Source organism: Rhincodon typus, chromosome 26 (assembly GCF_021869965.1).
Source record: "Rhincodon typus isolate 14 chromosome 26, sRhiTyp1.1, whole genome shotgun sequence".
Lineage (NCBI taxonomy): Eukaryota > Metazoa > Chordata > Chondrichthyes > Orectolobiformes > Rhincodontidae > Rhincodon > Rhincodon typus.
This window is the reverse complement of record NC_063357.1, coordinates 12,479,767-12,495,570: the sequence shown is the minus strand read 5'-3', so window position 1 is coordinate 12,495,570 and position 15,804 is coordinate 12,479,767. Positions and strand designations below refer to the sequence as shown.

Sequence of the window (15,804 nt, the reverse complement as noted above, 5' to 3'; positions counted from 1 at the left end):
CGTCCCTGTAACCCTGCATTCCCCGTCCCTGTAACCCTGCATTCCCCATGGCTAATCCACCTAGCTTTTACATCCCTGGATACTCTGGGCAATTTATCATGGTCAATCCACCTAACCTGCACATCTTTGCAATGTGGGAGGACACCAACGCACCTGGAGGAAACCCACACAGATACAGGGAGAATGTGCAAATTCCATGTAGACTGTCGCCAGAGGCTGGAATTGAACCCAGGTCCCTGGGATGCATGCAGCAGTGTGAATGGTGTAGCTGAAATAAAAGGTAGTTCACGAGTGGTATTTTATAGCTATTATGTGTGTGATCTGCAAATGAGCAATGGAGTAATAAAGCAGAATGCAAAACGGAAAGTGAAATGGCGATCATACAAAGCCCCATGGCTCAGACAGGGCTGGTCTTCCAAAAATGCTGACCTTTTACACACAAGCTGATTGCAAAATTAAATTTACATGTTTGGAAGATCTGAAGAACATTTATTATGAAAATTGAATGATAATTATTACATTGTTGTTTGTGAGATATTGCCATACACAATACGGATGCCCCCCTGCTTTGCAACATTTCAAGAAAAAAAGCGCGGCTGTAATGCATTTTAGGACATCCCGAGATTGTATAAGGCTCTGTGTAAGTGTAAGCTTCTTCTCTTACAGTTGCAATCCTCTGCTTTTAGAAAAAAATACTGTGGTGTAAGGTGTGAAATTTGCATATATTTTAACATATTTATTTTAGAGTTTGGATTTTGTACTTGTGACATGTGGGTTTCTTTCTGTGTCTATGAAGGGATGTAATGGTTAACTTGTAAGCCTTTCTGATGCCATGGTTTATTTTAAAAGAATCAGTATGAGAGAAAGAGAGTTCTTGAAGGTTAATGGGAATTTGTCTACATTGGGAGAGCTTTTATGAGTGAACAAAATAAACAATATAGTGCATTGGGCCTCAGCAGGATCTGGAATGTTTTGCTTTGGCTTACAGGAAGCATCCATGGCTTAATGAAAGCTTTTGGTTTCATTTCAGCTTTGTAGAAGTCCAGATTGAGGCTGTACACATTCTCCTGAAGAAAGGCGATAGTTTAAAAATTGGTTAGTTCAGTCTAGGGAGTTTAGTTTGAAGGTTTCAGACCTGAAGTGTTTGGTTAAAATCTTGGAGTTATTTGAAGTCCTGAAAGTTTAAGCTTAATTGTATGACCCTTAAACCTTCAAGGATATGGTTATCAGATTCTCAAGAGAGAGAATCAAAGCACCAGTTAAATTTAAATTTATAGATATGATAGAGAAGGGAATTCTGTATGTTGTGAGTACTGTAAAGGATTACTAGATGTAGCAGGTAATCAGGAAAGCTGATGGAATGTTGGCCCTTATTTCAAGGAGAATGGAGTATAAGAGTAAGGAAGTCTTACTGCAATTGTACAAGATGCTGCTTAGACCACGTTGGGAGTACTGAGGGTAGTTTTGGTTCCCTTTTTTAAGAAAAAATATTATGTCATTGGAGGCAATTCAGAGTAGGTTCACTAGGATGATCCGTGGTATGGAGGGATTGCCTTATGAGCAAAGATTATACAGGTTGGGAATTTAGAAGAATGAGAGGTCATCTCACTGAAATATATGGAATTTTTAAGGGACTTGACAGAGTTAATGCTGACAGGATGTTTTCCCTCCTGGGAGAATGTAGGACCAGAGAGCATAGTATCAGAATTAAGGGGTGCCAATTTAAGATTGAGATCAGGAGGAATTTCTTTTGATGGTTAGGAGTCTTTGGAATTCCCTGTCGCAGAGTACAGCAGGGGCAGAGTCTTTCTGTGTGTGTTTAAGACTGAGATAGTTTCTTGATCAGTCATAGAATCGATGATTATGGGGAAAGGACAGGAAAGCGGATAGGAGAAGTGTTAGATCAGCCATGATCCTAATGAATGGCGGAATAGGCTTGACAGATTGAATGGCCTACATATTTCTTATGGTCTTATTAATGGGATTGTATTTACTATGTATTTAAAAACCTTTAAATTTGTGTTAGATGGATACATTTTGGTTTATTCTATTTTTATCTTCCTTTAGCTTGGGTATTAGACTTCCATTTTATTGTTAAAGCCAAATCTGCAATATTGCGTGGTTGTGTTTCAGTGAAAGATCACCTCATTAAAACTAAACTAAAAACAAAATGTCCATCAAACCAGATTTCAGTCTGGGATCTGACTTCTTCAGTAGTTACATAAACTGAGGTCATAACAGTACAAACTGACTGATTATGCGTATAAAGGAAATGTACTGTACAGGAAGGTTAAAAAGAGGGTGATTAAGAAGAAGAAGACATATAACAAGATAAAACAGCCTATTACTTTGCATTAACAGCCACCTTGATGATAGTGCATTGCGTAAAGGGAAATCTAGATTTTTTTTGGAATTCACAATGACTTTGGATGTGAATAATAGACTTTGAAATCCTTGGCTGCACGTGTGCATACAGGAAATTGTAGGTGAACTGCTTTTACTTTCCTGATATACACTTGAGATGTAGAAGTATTTAGCCACACTATCCTGATGTATCATCTTGGATCAATACAAGGTAAATTGCAAGTAACAACAGAAATGACTTGTATTTTTGTAGTGTCTTTAAGGGACTTCACGACAACATTATATAAAAAAGAATGACACAGAGCCAGATAGGGAGATACTCGGTCGGGTGGCTAAAACTTAGGTGAAGAAGTAGATTATAGTATTGCAAGGAAGGAAAGCGAGGTCGCAAAGTTTAGGTAGGGAATTCAGAGCTTGGGATCCAGGCAGCTGACAGCATGGCCAACAAAGGTGCAGCAGTTAAAATTGGGAAAGGTAAGGTGCCACAATTAGATGAATGCAGAGATCTTGGTAGATTGTGGGATCGGAAGAGTTAACGGCAATGGGGAGAGGTGAGGCTGTGGAAGGATTTGAAACCAAGGATGACAATTTTGTATTTGTGATGAAGTTTGATCAGAAACCAATGTATATCAGTAGAGAAAATGCTTCAAGGACGTCCTCAAAGCCCCTCAGAAAAATTGCAATATCCCCACCAGCTATTAGACACAAGAGTGCCTAAACCATAGAAGAAGCATCCATGAAGGTGTCAATGATCTTGAGCAGCTCTGACAGGCCCAGGTGGAGGCCAAAGGCAAACAGCGGAAGGAGCAACTCCAGCATTCAACCGAGCCACGTCGTTAAACACCACCCACCTCACCTATGACGAGTGGATCGAGCATTAGTATGTTTCGTCATTTCAGGACCTATGTCTCTGAAGTGCTGGACAGTCATCCTCAATCTCAAGAGACTGCCTAAGAAGGTAGATGAATAGGACTTGGTGCAAGTTATGACACAGACAACCAGGTATGGATGACCCAAGCCTATGGAAGGTAGAAACTTTCTATTACCGGATGTTGCTGTTCAAAGCAGTTTTTAAAGGAAATATTTCAACAGCGTTATCATACCTCCTTGTGATGAGGACTGTAACAAAGAAGTACAGTTATGTTTGGGTCTAGGCCCGAAACGTCAGCCTCTCTGCTCCTATGATGCTGCTTGGCCTGCTGTGTTCATCCAGCCCTGCACCTTGTTGTCTCAGTTATGTTTTTGTAATGTTTATGTAATATTCTCTGATGTGATAGTGTTAAAATTATTCTGATTCATAATTCAGAAAATCACTTGCATTGTGTGTTTATCCTTAAAGGTGACGAGAGACTACCCCAGTAGCGCGCGCACATGTCCATTTATGCTTCATATTTTTGTAGTTAGTTGTTATATCTGACAAAGGTCCTTCTTCTACTAACCTATGCCTGCCACAACACACCATGATCAAAATCCACAACAAGCCTTGGACAATGTGGACCAATTTCCATTCCTTGGAAGTCGACTCTTGACAAGAGAGGCCATTGGCAAAGTTCACTACTGCTGCCAGTGTGCCAATGTCTCTTGGGTCATCTGAAGAAGACTGTGAAAGATGAGGACCTCAAACCCAGCACATTCTCATGGTCCACAGAGCAGTAATGATATTCGCTCTTTTACGAGGCTTAGAGATGTGAACTATGTACTGCAGGCACCTCAAAACTATGGAGTGGTACTGTCAGTGCTGCCTCCACTAGATGCAGTAAATCCACTGGCAGCATAAGCACACTGACAACAGAGTTATCTCACAAGTCAACATCCCCAGCATCGAAGCATCGACCATGCTCGAACAGCTCTGCTGCTGCCCACATGCCTGACACGAAACTTCCAAGACAGCACACACAGGTATACTTCTGATTGATGAAGTGCGGCAAAATTACATCTGCCAATCAACTCAAAGCTTTCTTCAGTACTCAACGCGTTGGTTTTTGCTGCTTCTGATATAATCTTGAGCAAAATTTCCAATCAGTAATCCATCTCTTTCCAAACCGCAACAGGGTGTGCAATGAGTGACAGAAGGAAATCAGCAAATTGAATATCGGTAATGTGAGAATGCTGTATGTACTTGAACTAGGACTGGAAAATTCCATGGCTTAACTAGCCTGGGGTGATCTATCTATTGACTTTCGTGAGCTGAAATAACAAAGCAGTTTCTTGTAATATTGAGTTTGTTCCACTTTAGGATTCTTTGTCCTGTCATTTGGGGCTTCTTTTCTATTTTCTGACATAATTCTTGTGTACCTGCTCAGGTTTTGAAGCAGCGTTATTTTTCCTAAAAATATTTTTTAGGTTTCATGTCCTCGGGTCAAATATAAATAACTGCCTTTGGATGCTTTAGAAGTTTAAGATAGGCGAATTTGGAAAAAGGATACAGGCCAAACAGCAAGTAACTTAAAACCTTCCTCCTTCTGCTGACCCTGTGATTTGGCTTTGGGTAATCTCAATGCCTTAAATCACAGGCATCTGATCTTGTGCCTTTGTGGGTCACATAGCTGAATATCACAGAGGCTCATGGGTTATTTATGATGATTAAACCATTCTAAATTATATGTCTTGAAATGCAGATGTCAACTCATCTTGATGCTTTTACAATTGAACAAAGAAGCCCTTTTCCCTTATCTACCCCTGACTTCTCATGTCCCTTCGTTTTCAACCTTGCCTTCAGCATCTTGTCTCCAAGTTCTGGAATTCCTTCTCTGAACCTCTTCCTTTGTAAAGACATACCTTAAGTACCACCTACAATTATTTTCATGACTCCTTTAGCTCAGCATCACTTTTTGCTTCACTACGCTCCTGTGAAATGCCTCAGGATATTTGCTATATAAGAGGCAAAAAGTACTATACAAATGCAAGTTGTGTTGGAAGGAGGTGGCTCTTGGATGGCACCTGCAGTGCAAAGCCAATCAAATTAGGTACAATAGGACATCAGCGTCTATCGACTTTATTTTCTGGAAATGTGTTTGCTGAAAAGTCTTCATGTGACCTGTCTCCAAACCCAGGCTTACCAGGGAACCATTGCAGAGTCAAGAAAATAGACCAGAGAACTGAAAGTAGGCAGATACCTAATTTTTTTTTATTTGCCTTTCAGTGTACTCGTGGATTCTAATTGCAATCTCCTAGCTGCTGATCGCTGTTTGCAGTGAGGTGGTTTTGATCAGCATGACCATCCTTAAAGCTACAGACCAGCATAGGAAGTTCCAGTGATTGTGGGCTGCACAGAAGTCAGGTTATTCAGGATCCTTGCTGTTGTGTATCACTTGGGTGAGGTTCAGGAAAGTCAGCCCTTGAATGTCAGTAGAGATTTTGACTCATAGAGCATTGCACACTAGCTTGACGCTGTCTTCCAACATTCACGTTAAATCTACAAAGAGTCTCTGATTACTGATCAGCGGTGGGAATTCAGTCTGGAATTCTTTTGTATTCCTAAGGCCAGTTGTAATGTTTCAGTTATTGTGCTGACTAAGAACTGTGGTTTTTCCAAGATCTAGTTTTTTTTTAAATGCTGGAATTGGGATTTCTGTATGAATTGGGATTTCTGTATTATTTGGCACCTCTCACTTTACTTTCATTATGTTCTCTTTTATATTTTGTTTTAACTTTATACTTGATCGTACTAATTGGAAATGTTGGGCCAATTTTCACTTAAGGAAATCATTTGACTGAGAGAAAAGAGCCTTAAAATGGGATCAGTGGCCTTATTGCCCGGGTAGAGGCCCACTACACTTTTCACAAGTACCTAAAGCTGTGCACACTGAACACATCCCTGAAACATATAGTAACCCTCTTTTGCTTCCAAGTTGCAAGTGGACCTTGACACTACAGGTTCTGCGTATGCTGGTTTTCCAAACAGAAAGAAAACAACGTAATGTTTCAAAGAATGGTTTTGTATTTTTATCTGGAATCAAAATGGAAAGTTTCCTACCCTCACATCACCATCCATCCTCTCTAAGGACTTCCTATTGCCACATCCCAACCGGGTGAAATTCAATGAGGTTGCTAAGTTTCATCATTTGTTGCCTGCAGACAACCTGCAGAATGCAACTTGAGATTGGGACTTGCAAACTGTGACTCTATGTTATTTGGCTTGTGTGTATAAATAAGGTCTGGTAAAATGTGTCTGTATGTCAAAACAAAACTTGAGTGCATCAGATATTCTTTTTGATTTTTTTAAAAAAATAAATCAAATTGCAAACCATTGCCTGTTTGTGACCTGTGCTTAAATAGCTTGGGGTATCTCTACAGTACCTTTGGACCCAGGCCAGGTTTCATTGTTAAATGAAAACGAGATACTTTTGTGAAAGTCTAAGGAATAGATGGATGCATTGATAATATTAGATGATGATGGATGAGATTAGGCTCAGTTAGAATTTGAATTGAATTTGGGCTGAATGGCCTGTTGCTGTGCCTTGTAGCACTTTGCAAAATAGGAAGAATATGCATTTTGCAGTTTCTTTCAGATGTTGCTTTGAGTAGAAGAAACAAGAAGTTCTAGATTCTATGTGAAAATGATCACATGATCCTATCCTTGACGCATCAATGGGATGCAGACCTCAAGAAAGTTATTTGTTAAATTTCATAATTGGCAATATATGTCCACAAAGCTGCAGCTTTCCATCTTTAGCTGGTCCACTCCTTTGGTAGCTTCCAACTCTGAGTTTGCATGTGTTGTGCAGAATTTTCAGTGATTCAATTTTAAAGTAAATGGACGCAGAAGTGAAGTGGGGGAGGTGTTAGTTGTGCTGTTCATCTCCTTGGTGGCTTGTTCCTTGTTCAGCAAGAAGGCTTCTGAACCTAAGTAATGAGGGCTCTAACTGGCAGACCTCTCTACTGTAGAAGGTAAGTGGTAAAGCTGTTTGCATTAACTGGGACCCTCGGGTCAGTGTAACTGCTAAATAATTACAGCCTGTATTTAATTCTTTGGGTTCTTGTTTCCTCTATCACTTTTTCTTTTTATGAGCAGGGGTTGAAGGTAAAGGAATGTTCATTTTTGTGTAAATTTACAGCCTAACGTTTTCCACCCCCACCCATTCAAACATTCCATAAGGAATACATTTTTCCTTTCTGTTTGCATTTTCTCTACCTTGTGAATAAGGCCATTCACTGCAAGGAACAATCAAATCCACAAAAATGTATGCTGCCAGAAAACACTATGTTAATCAACCAAATTATGAGGAGAAATTTGAGAGATCCTGAGCTGTACATAGTTTTTAACATTTAGGGTTAAACATTAATACATAATGCTTTTCAAAGTCTTGGAATCGTTACGGTGGAGAAGGAGGCCATTTGGTCCATCGCACCTGCAGTCAGTTTGATTATCCTATACCATTCTCTTTTATCTTTTCCCCATGTTGTTGCACGCAATTTCTATCCAAATAACCATCTAATGCCCTGTGTCATTTGAATCTGCCGCCTCCTTATGTTCAGACTGTGTATTCCATATTCTAACTACTCACTTTGCTTTATTCCCCTTGCTTTATTTGCACATCACTTTAAATCTATGGCCTCTTGATCTTTTTTTCTTACATGAGTGGGAACAGTTTCTCTCTATCTGCTTCATCCAGCCCACTCATAATTTTAAAAACCACTATCAAATCTCCTCTCAGCCTTCTCTTAGAGGAGAACAGTTCAAATTTCTTCTGTTATCATGAAAACTGAAGCCTCTTTCCTGTTGTTTGCTTCTGTTGTTAAATACTTGCTTAGGCTGCTTGCTCCAACAACACTGTAAGCTTGAGTCCATGACAAAGCAGCTCGATTGATGGGCATCATATCCGCAAGCGTTCACTCCCTCTGCCACTGACACTTGGTAACAGCAGGATGTACCACCTACACAATGCCCTCCAGAAATTCATCAAAGCTCTTTAGACTGCATCTTTCAAACCCATGACCACTTCCATTCAGAAGGACAAGGGCAACAGATACATTGGAGCACCACCACCTGTAAGTTACCTTTCAAGCTGCTCACCATCCTGATTTGGAAATATGTCACCATTCCCTTATTGTTGTAGAGTCAAATCCTGGAATTCCCTCCTTTATGGCATTGTGGGTGTACTTGCAGCACTGACTGTAGCAGTTTGAGGAGGCTTCTCATCACCACCTTCTGAGGGGCAACTCGGGATGGGCAATAGATACTGACCTGACACCCTCATCCCATGAGTTGATTTAAAACAAAAAGTTATGGTCTCAGTGGGCCTAACTCCCTTTTACATTAGAAAGAAATATGTTTTAAAGCATTAATACATAATCCTTTCAGAATCAGATTTGTTACGATGCAGAAGGAGGCTATTTGGTCCATCGCAGTTGCAACCAGTTCAGTTACCCAGTGTCAATCTCTTATCTTTTCCCATATCATTGCACACCATTTCTATCCAAATAACCATCCAATGCCCTCTTGAATGCTTTAATTGAGCCTGCCTTGTCTTCACTTCTAGGTAGTGCATTCCGTACCCTAACTACTCGCTTTGTGAAAATGGTCACATCACTCTTGCTTCATTTGCACGTCATTTTAAATATATGCCCTCTAGATTTTTTTTTTCTTTTGCAAGTGGGAACAGCCTCCCCTTATCTGCTCCATCCAGCCCACTCATAATTTTGAAAACCTAATGCAAATCTTCTCTTGGCCGCCTTCTCTCCCAAGGAGAACAGTTCGAATTCCTTCAGTCATCATCAAAACTGAAGTTTCTCTTTCCTGTTGTTTGTTTCTGTCGTTACAACAACACATCACCTGATAGACAATAAGCAATGCTACAGGAGCTCTACTAGCTTAAGAATAAAATTGAGAGGTGCATGAAGCTTATGTCTTTAATCACTTGTTTTGACATGTGATCTTCCATATGTGTGCTGCTAAAGTGATAATGGGGTTAAAGATGTGTTACCATTGAGTAATGTGTAATAGAAATAGACCAGTCTTATGTCTGTAATCTCCTACTTACAGTATTTACAAATCCTGTTGACCTTGAGGTCCACTGCTGCTAGTATATTATAGCCTGCTCAGCCCAGAACTGAAAAGAAAGATATGGTGAAACCTGTCCCTCCGGGAACATTTGATTAATTGAGTGCCTGTCCTTTGAAGTTAATTTGCTTTGTGCTTATTTGCTTTCTAGTTTAATTAATATTTTGTGGAATATGAAAGTAGAGCACTTTATTTTGGGACACTTAGTGTGACATTCCCTTACTTTACATGTCAAATTTTTTTTGTAAAACATGAGGCAAAGGAGTTTAATCTATCTTTCTCTGGAAAAAGAACATGAAATTTTGATTAAAACCAAACAGTGTCTGGAAATTATTCCATTCCCTGAATTCTCCACTCAATTCAATCTTTTATTTATTTTTTTCCCCAATATGTAATCTATCCAAAACACAACTTCCTTGAGCTATGAAGAAAGAAGTTCACTACTTGCTTCCGATTGTCATCCATGCTGCTTATTTTCTGTATGTCTTTTCTCTGGAAAATGTGTTAAGCAAGGAATTAATTTTATTCCTGATAACCAAGGATCCATCAAACTATGTGCTAACAAAGAGATCTGTCTGAACTTATTCCATATTTTTTCTCTAGGTCTTTCCTTACTCTCCAATTTGGGTCACATTAATTCGACATGTTTTTGTTACAATGGTCTGTTGCTCTTAAACCACTTCTGTGTATGTATCATAGATGTCAATATAGTTGATACCATGTGAGTTGACCATTGATGCTGCAAAATATCCCTCCAGAAACAGGTGTCAACCCCTCTAAAACTGAATATAAAACGGAACGGAAAACGGTGACCTCTATTTTGAAACTGCATTAGCTTCTGATGCAAGGATCGGCGTGACTTTAGCTCCCACACATTTTCATGACACATCCATATTGCCTGTTTGACCCCTTGTGCCCAGTTATAAGGTACCAGTAGGTAATTAATCAGTTGTGGGATGGAAATTGAGGCTGACCTCTATTAATTCAAGTAAAGCACATTGTGGCTGAAAGTGGGGCAGAGAGGACGCTAACCTATATGCCGAGTATATGCAAAAATCTGATTTTCGATGCCAGAAAAGTGGTGGTGTATTATATGCCAGATCTGTTTGTGTGCTGCAATTTATAGCAGTAAACGTAAATATATGAAGAAATAATCAACTTTCTTTAGTATTCTGAAATGGTGAAATTGATGGGTTTTTATTTCCATCGAATCTTGCAATAAAGGAATAGCAGCTGGTGCCTTCCTGCTGCTACAGCTATTAATCCAAGCTGGTCCCTTACCTCATAAATTTTGTGAATCTTTCTTCTGTTTTTTTCTGTCCTAAAGACATGATTTCTGACTCTATTGTATGGAAAGCTGACTGATTTACATTTCTTTTTCCAAGTTTAGTATGGATTATTTTGGTACATCTTTAAGCATGTTTAAAATTGCCTTGGTTGATTCAAGGAGTGGTTCCATTGTGGAGTTCAAGTTGGTTGTAAACAATTAGAATCTATTACATTCTGGGGCTAAAGATACAGGTTATTGTTGGCCCTGCAAGGTCACCTGATCCAAGCTGGAAGAGCACAGGCCAGTCTAAGTGAACACTTGTTGATAATAACCATACTGAATGACTCTCCTGGAAAAAGATCCAAAACCGGAAAATCTAGAAATACTCAACAGGTCTGGCAACATTTGCAGACAGATTTAACAGTTCAGGTCTGACCTTTCATTTATTTGCATTGTTATTTTTGCTTCAGCTTAACTGTAACATGATGGTTGTCTTCCACTTTCCTGGAATTTATCGTCTTCATCTTCAACTATTTCGAAAATTATGTATTAATGTAGTAACTCTGGTATTGGAGTGCTTCTGTATTCAACAGATAGTTGTACAACTGGGATGGTAGATGTGGGCCAGTACTTGACCAAACTCTGCGAGTATGGTTAGGGTTAGGCAGTGTGGCTGAGATTATGACCTCAGCCACATGGTCGTCTTTGGTGTGAACCTGCATCTTTGCTACTTTATTGCAATGTAGCCCTGCAAACTGGTTCAATCCCCGAATGAATTTCATCTTTTCCAAAAGTGAAGTAGATATTTTTGTTAAGCCTTTCTGCTTCAGAGTGTAATATATGGTTTTTATTTTTTGTAAATTACACAGCTCCTTCATTCCCAAGTTCATCAACCACCTCTTCAAGTGCAAGCCAATCAGTATGGTGGGAGCGGAACAGGTAAGATTTCTAATGTCTCCATGGAATAAATTGTTTTAGTAAAATAACTAAATATTGCATCAAGCAACCAGTTTATGTCCAGCTAGTTTCAAACATTTATTCTGCATTTTGGTGGGTAGCTTGCAGTGCTGCACTCGCAACTAGAACATGAATTTGCCTGTTTTAATTGGATGACATTCATCTGATCTTGACTGGGGCTGCTGGGTTCAGGAACTTCATTGACACTACACAGTTGTATCTATTAGAAACTCCAATTAAGAGTGGAAATGTTTCTTATTTCCAATTGACCATTCTTGTGATGCAAATACTGGTCCTACAATTGAAAGTACATTTTTCTAACTTAGTCAGCATAAATTGACAATATTATAAAATAGATCTGTTACATTTTCACCTTTTCCATAAGTTATAAATAGTACACTTTTGATTCAAAGTGCTCTAGCTTTATTGAGTACATTGCTTGAATCTCTCCATATAGTTGGTAAACTGATATATCGATACATATGTTACTTGATGTATAATTGCAAAGCAACATTAAATGTGGCATCCTGCAATATATTTTCACATATCAATTGGTTCCTACTTTTTAAATATAATGACAGTATAAGAGCCATGACAATGATTGGCCATGTGGTAAACTTGTAGGTTTATACTATTGTTATTAAGAATAATTGTTTTTTAAAAAAAAACCCTGGAATGAAGAGTCTAATAATGACCATGAATCCATTGCCAATTGTTGGAAAAACCCATCTGGTTCACTAGTGTCCTTTAGAGAGGGGAAAATGCCATCCTTACATGGTCTGACCTAGATGTGACTCCAGACCCATTGTGATATGGTTGACTTTTAACTGCCCTCTTGGCATTTGGGATGGGCAGTGAATGCTGAAGTAGCCAATGACTCCTCGTCCTCTGAAAAAATTCCAAAAAAATTCTTTGGAAATACTGCACTATATTGGGCAAAATTCCATAATTGACCTGCCATGTGACTGTTGATACTGATACTACACATTTGTAATAATCAGAGTACTGTGCAGAAATAAAGTGTATAAAAATAACTGTATGGACGATCAGCGTCAATGGTTTCTGTTATGTAACTGCTCAGGATCATAGTGTTCAGTGCTATGTAGAAATGCAGCACGTAAACATGCCTTCTCATGCATTTGAGAGTGGGACACAGGGTCAGTCATGCTGCTGTCATCTTTACTATGCATTCAGGGTGGATTGCTGTAAAGGCTTTGCAGCTGCACTTTGTAACATTCCAGCAAATTTGAGCGCTCCAAGACGATATGTGTTAGTTTTCGCTCATAAATACAACCATTCAATAGAGGAGCTACTTGTTTTCATTTTCTTAATTGTTAGACATGGATTCCAATTCAACCAACAGAAGAGGATAAAAGTTTGTGGCCTCAGATGTGCTTCAAAGGGCACAAATGAAATATATTTTAATCATCTCTGCGAAGTTCACTGATTTGCTTAATTATATTCCTGACCTTCAGGATATAGAGTCATAGAGTTGTAAGGCATGGAAATAGACCCTTCGGTCCAACCAGTCTGTGCTGAGTGTAATCGGAAACAAACCTAGTCCCACCTACCTGCTCCTGGCCCTAACCCTCCAAACCCTCCTTTTATTCATGAACTTATCCAAATGTCTTTTAAACGTAATTATAACCACATCCACTCCTACTTCAGGAAGTTCATTCCACACACAAACCACCCTCTATGTAAAAAAAAAATTTGCCCCTCATGTCTTTTTAAATCTTTCTCCTGTCACCTTAAAAATATGCCCGGTAGTCTTGAAATCGCCTATCCTAGGGATAAGACAACTGCCATTAACTCTATCTATACTTACAATTTCATAAACTTCTGTCAGGTCGACTGTCAACTTCCTACACTCCAGTGGAAAAAGTCTCAGCCTAACCAGCCTTTCTTTATAACTCAAACCTTCCATAACCGGCAACATCCTGGTAAATCTCTTCTGAACCCTCTCCAGCTTCATAATATCCTTCCTATAAACTGGTTGATCAGAACTGTATTCCAGAAGAGGCTACACCAATGGCCTGTACAATCTCAACATGACTTCCCAACTCCTACACTCAAAAGGACTGGGTAATGAAGGTAAGCATGCCAAACACCTTTTGAACGACCATGTCTATATGTGATGCAAACTTCAAAGAATTATGTACCTGAACCCTTATTCATTTTAAAAATATCTTAGCTGCATAAGGCATCACATATGTGAGGAGCAGTGCAACATATGTGATTTGTCTGGGTAACCAAGCATCTTAAAGTTAATCATACATGTTTTATTATTATTCAATTTGAATTTTTCTAATATATGCTTCCTCCTAATTTGCAAAATTCATCTCCAGTGATTTCAGCTATTCATTCAGAAATAAATTGACCAATAAATGGTTGACTATTTTTGAGATCTACCCACAGACTAGAATCATACAGCATGGAAACAGACCTTTCATTCCAACCAGTCCACGCTGACCATGTTCCCAAACTGTACTAGTCCCATTTGCCTGCATTTGGCCCATATCCCTCGAAACCTTTCCCATTTCCCCTGTTCGCATTTTAGAAAATAGATCACAATGCTGTGATCCACCTCCCAGCTTACAAGCAGAAATTGAAGTGTGAGGACCCAGTACAGTAATTCAGTGTTGGTTTGAGGCAATAGAAGGGCTTCTACAGGACTGCTTAGAGTCAGTGGACTGGTCCATAGTTAAGAACTCAGCAGCCAACCTAAACCAGTATGCCACTACCGTCATGGACTTCATTAGTAAGTACATTGAAGACTGCTGAAGAAGTTAATCTGAATATTCCCCAACCAGAAACCATGGATGAACTAGGAGATCCACCCCCTACTGAAGTCCAGGTTGGGCAACCCTAACCTCTACAGGAAATCCAGGTATGACCTTTGTAAGGCCTTCAGAGACACCAAGAGGCAATATCAAACTAAGCTTGAGACCCAGATTAATCGTTCAGACAATTGTGGCAAGGCTTATATGACATAATGGGCTATAAAGTGAAGTTGAACAGAAGCGCAGGCAACTGTACATCCCTACCCAACGAACTCTACTCTCGCTTTGAACAGAAGGTTGGTGAAATGATGTCACCTGTTGCAACAGCCTCAGATGCACCTGTACCTGTGGTCACTGCCACAGGCATTAGATCGTCCTTCTTGAGAGTGAGCCCCTAGAAGGCGACTGGCCCAGATGGCATCCCCGGCTGTGCACTCCGATCCTGTGTGGACCAGCTGGTGGGAGTATACGCAGACACCTTTGCCCTCTCCTTGCTATGATCTGAAGTTCCCACCTGCTTCAAGAAGATTACCATCGTCCCAGTGCCCAAGAAAAATCATGCTGTATGCCTCAATGACTATTATCTGGTGGCTGTGACCTCCATAATTATGAAATGCTCTGAGGTTAGTCATGGCTCATGTCAACTCCAGCCTACCGAATTGCCTTGATCGTTAGCAGTTTGACTTCCAGCACAACAAGTCCATAGCAGACACCATCTCACTAGCACTATACTCATCCCTGGAACATCTGGATAACAAGGAAACCTACATCAGGCTCCTACTTATTAACCAAAGTTCTGCCTTCAACACCATAATTCCAAACAACTCATCTCTAAACTCCGAGACATAGGTCTCAGCTGTCCCTTCTGTAACTGGATCCTCAACTTCCTGACCCGTAATCCACAATCAGTAAGGATAGGCGACGACACTTCCTCCACAATAATCCTCAACACTGGTGCCCTGCTAGGCTGTGTACTCAGCTCCCTACTATACTCCTTGTACACTCACAACTGTGTGGCCAAATTCTGCCCCAACTCCATTTACAAGTTTGCTGACAGCATCACCGTTGCAGGTTGGATCTCAAACAGCGATGAGTCAGAATACAGGAAAGAAATTGAATACTTAGTGGTACAGTGTAAAGACAGCAATCTCTCCATCAAGGTCAGCAAAACGAAGGAGATGGTCATTGACATCTGGAGATGGTGTGGAGGGCACATCCCTGTCTGTATCAATGGTGCCGAGGTGGAGATGGTCCAGAGCATCAGGTTCCTGGGAGTGATGATCACCAACAATCTGTCCTGGTCCACCCACGTTGACACGACAGTCAAGAAAGCACAACAAAATCTCTTCTACTTCAGCAGGCTAAGGAAATTTGGCATGTCCTTAAGGACTCTCAGCCAATGTTTATAGATGCGCCGTGAAAAGCAT

The 15,804-nt window shown here is 39.9% G+C and overlaps 1 protein-coding gene across 1 annotated transcript in view; it reads left to right on the top strand.

Annotated features, from left to right (window-relative positions):
• vps53 (VPS53 subunit of GARP complex) overlaps positions 1 to 15,804 on the top strand; it is a 229,999-nt gene that overhangs the window by 169,664 nt on the left and 44,531 nt on the right. Inside the window, exon 18 of the mRNA XM_048612349.1 lies at positions 11,507 to 11,576. Coding sequence (XP_048468306.1) covers positions 11,507 to 11,576 — 70 coding nt within the window. The remainder of the gene's footprint in view (positions 1 to 11,506; positions 11,577 to 15,804) is intronic.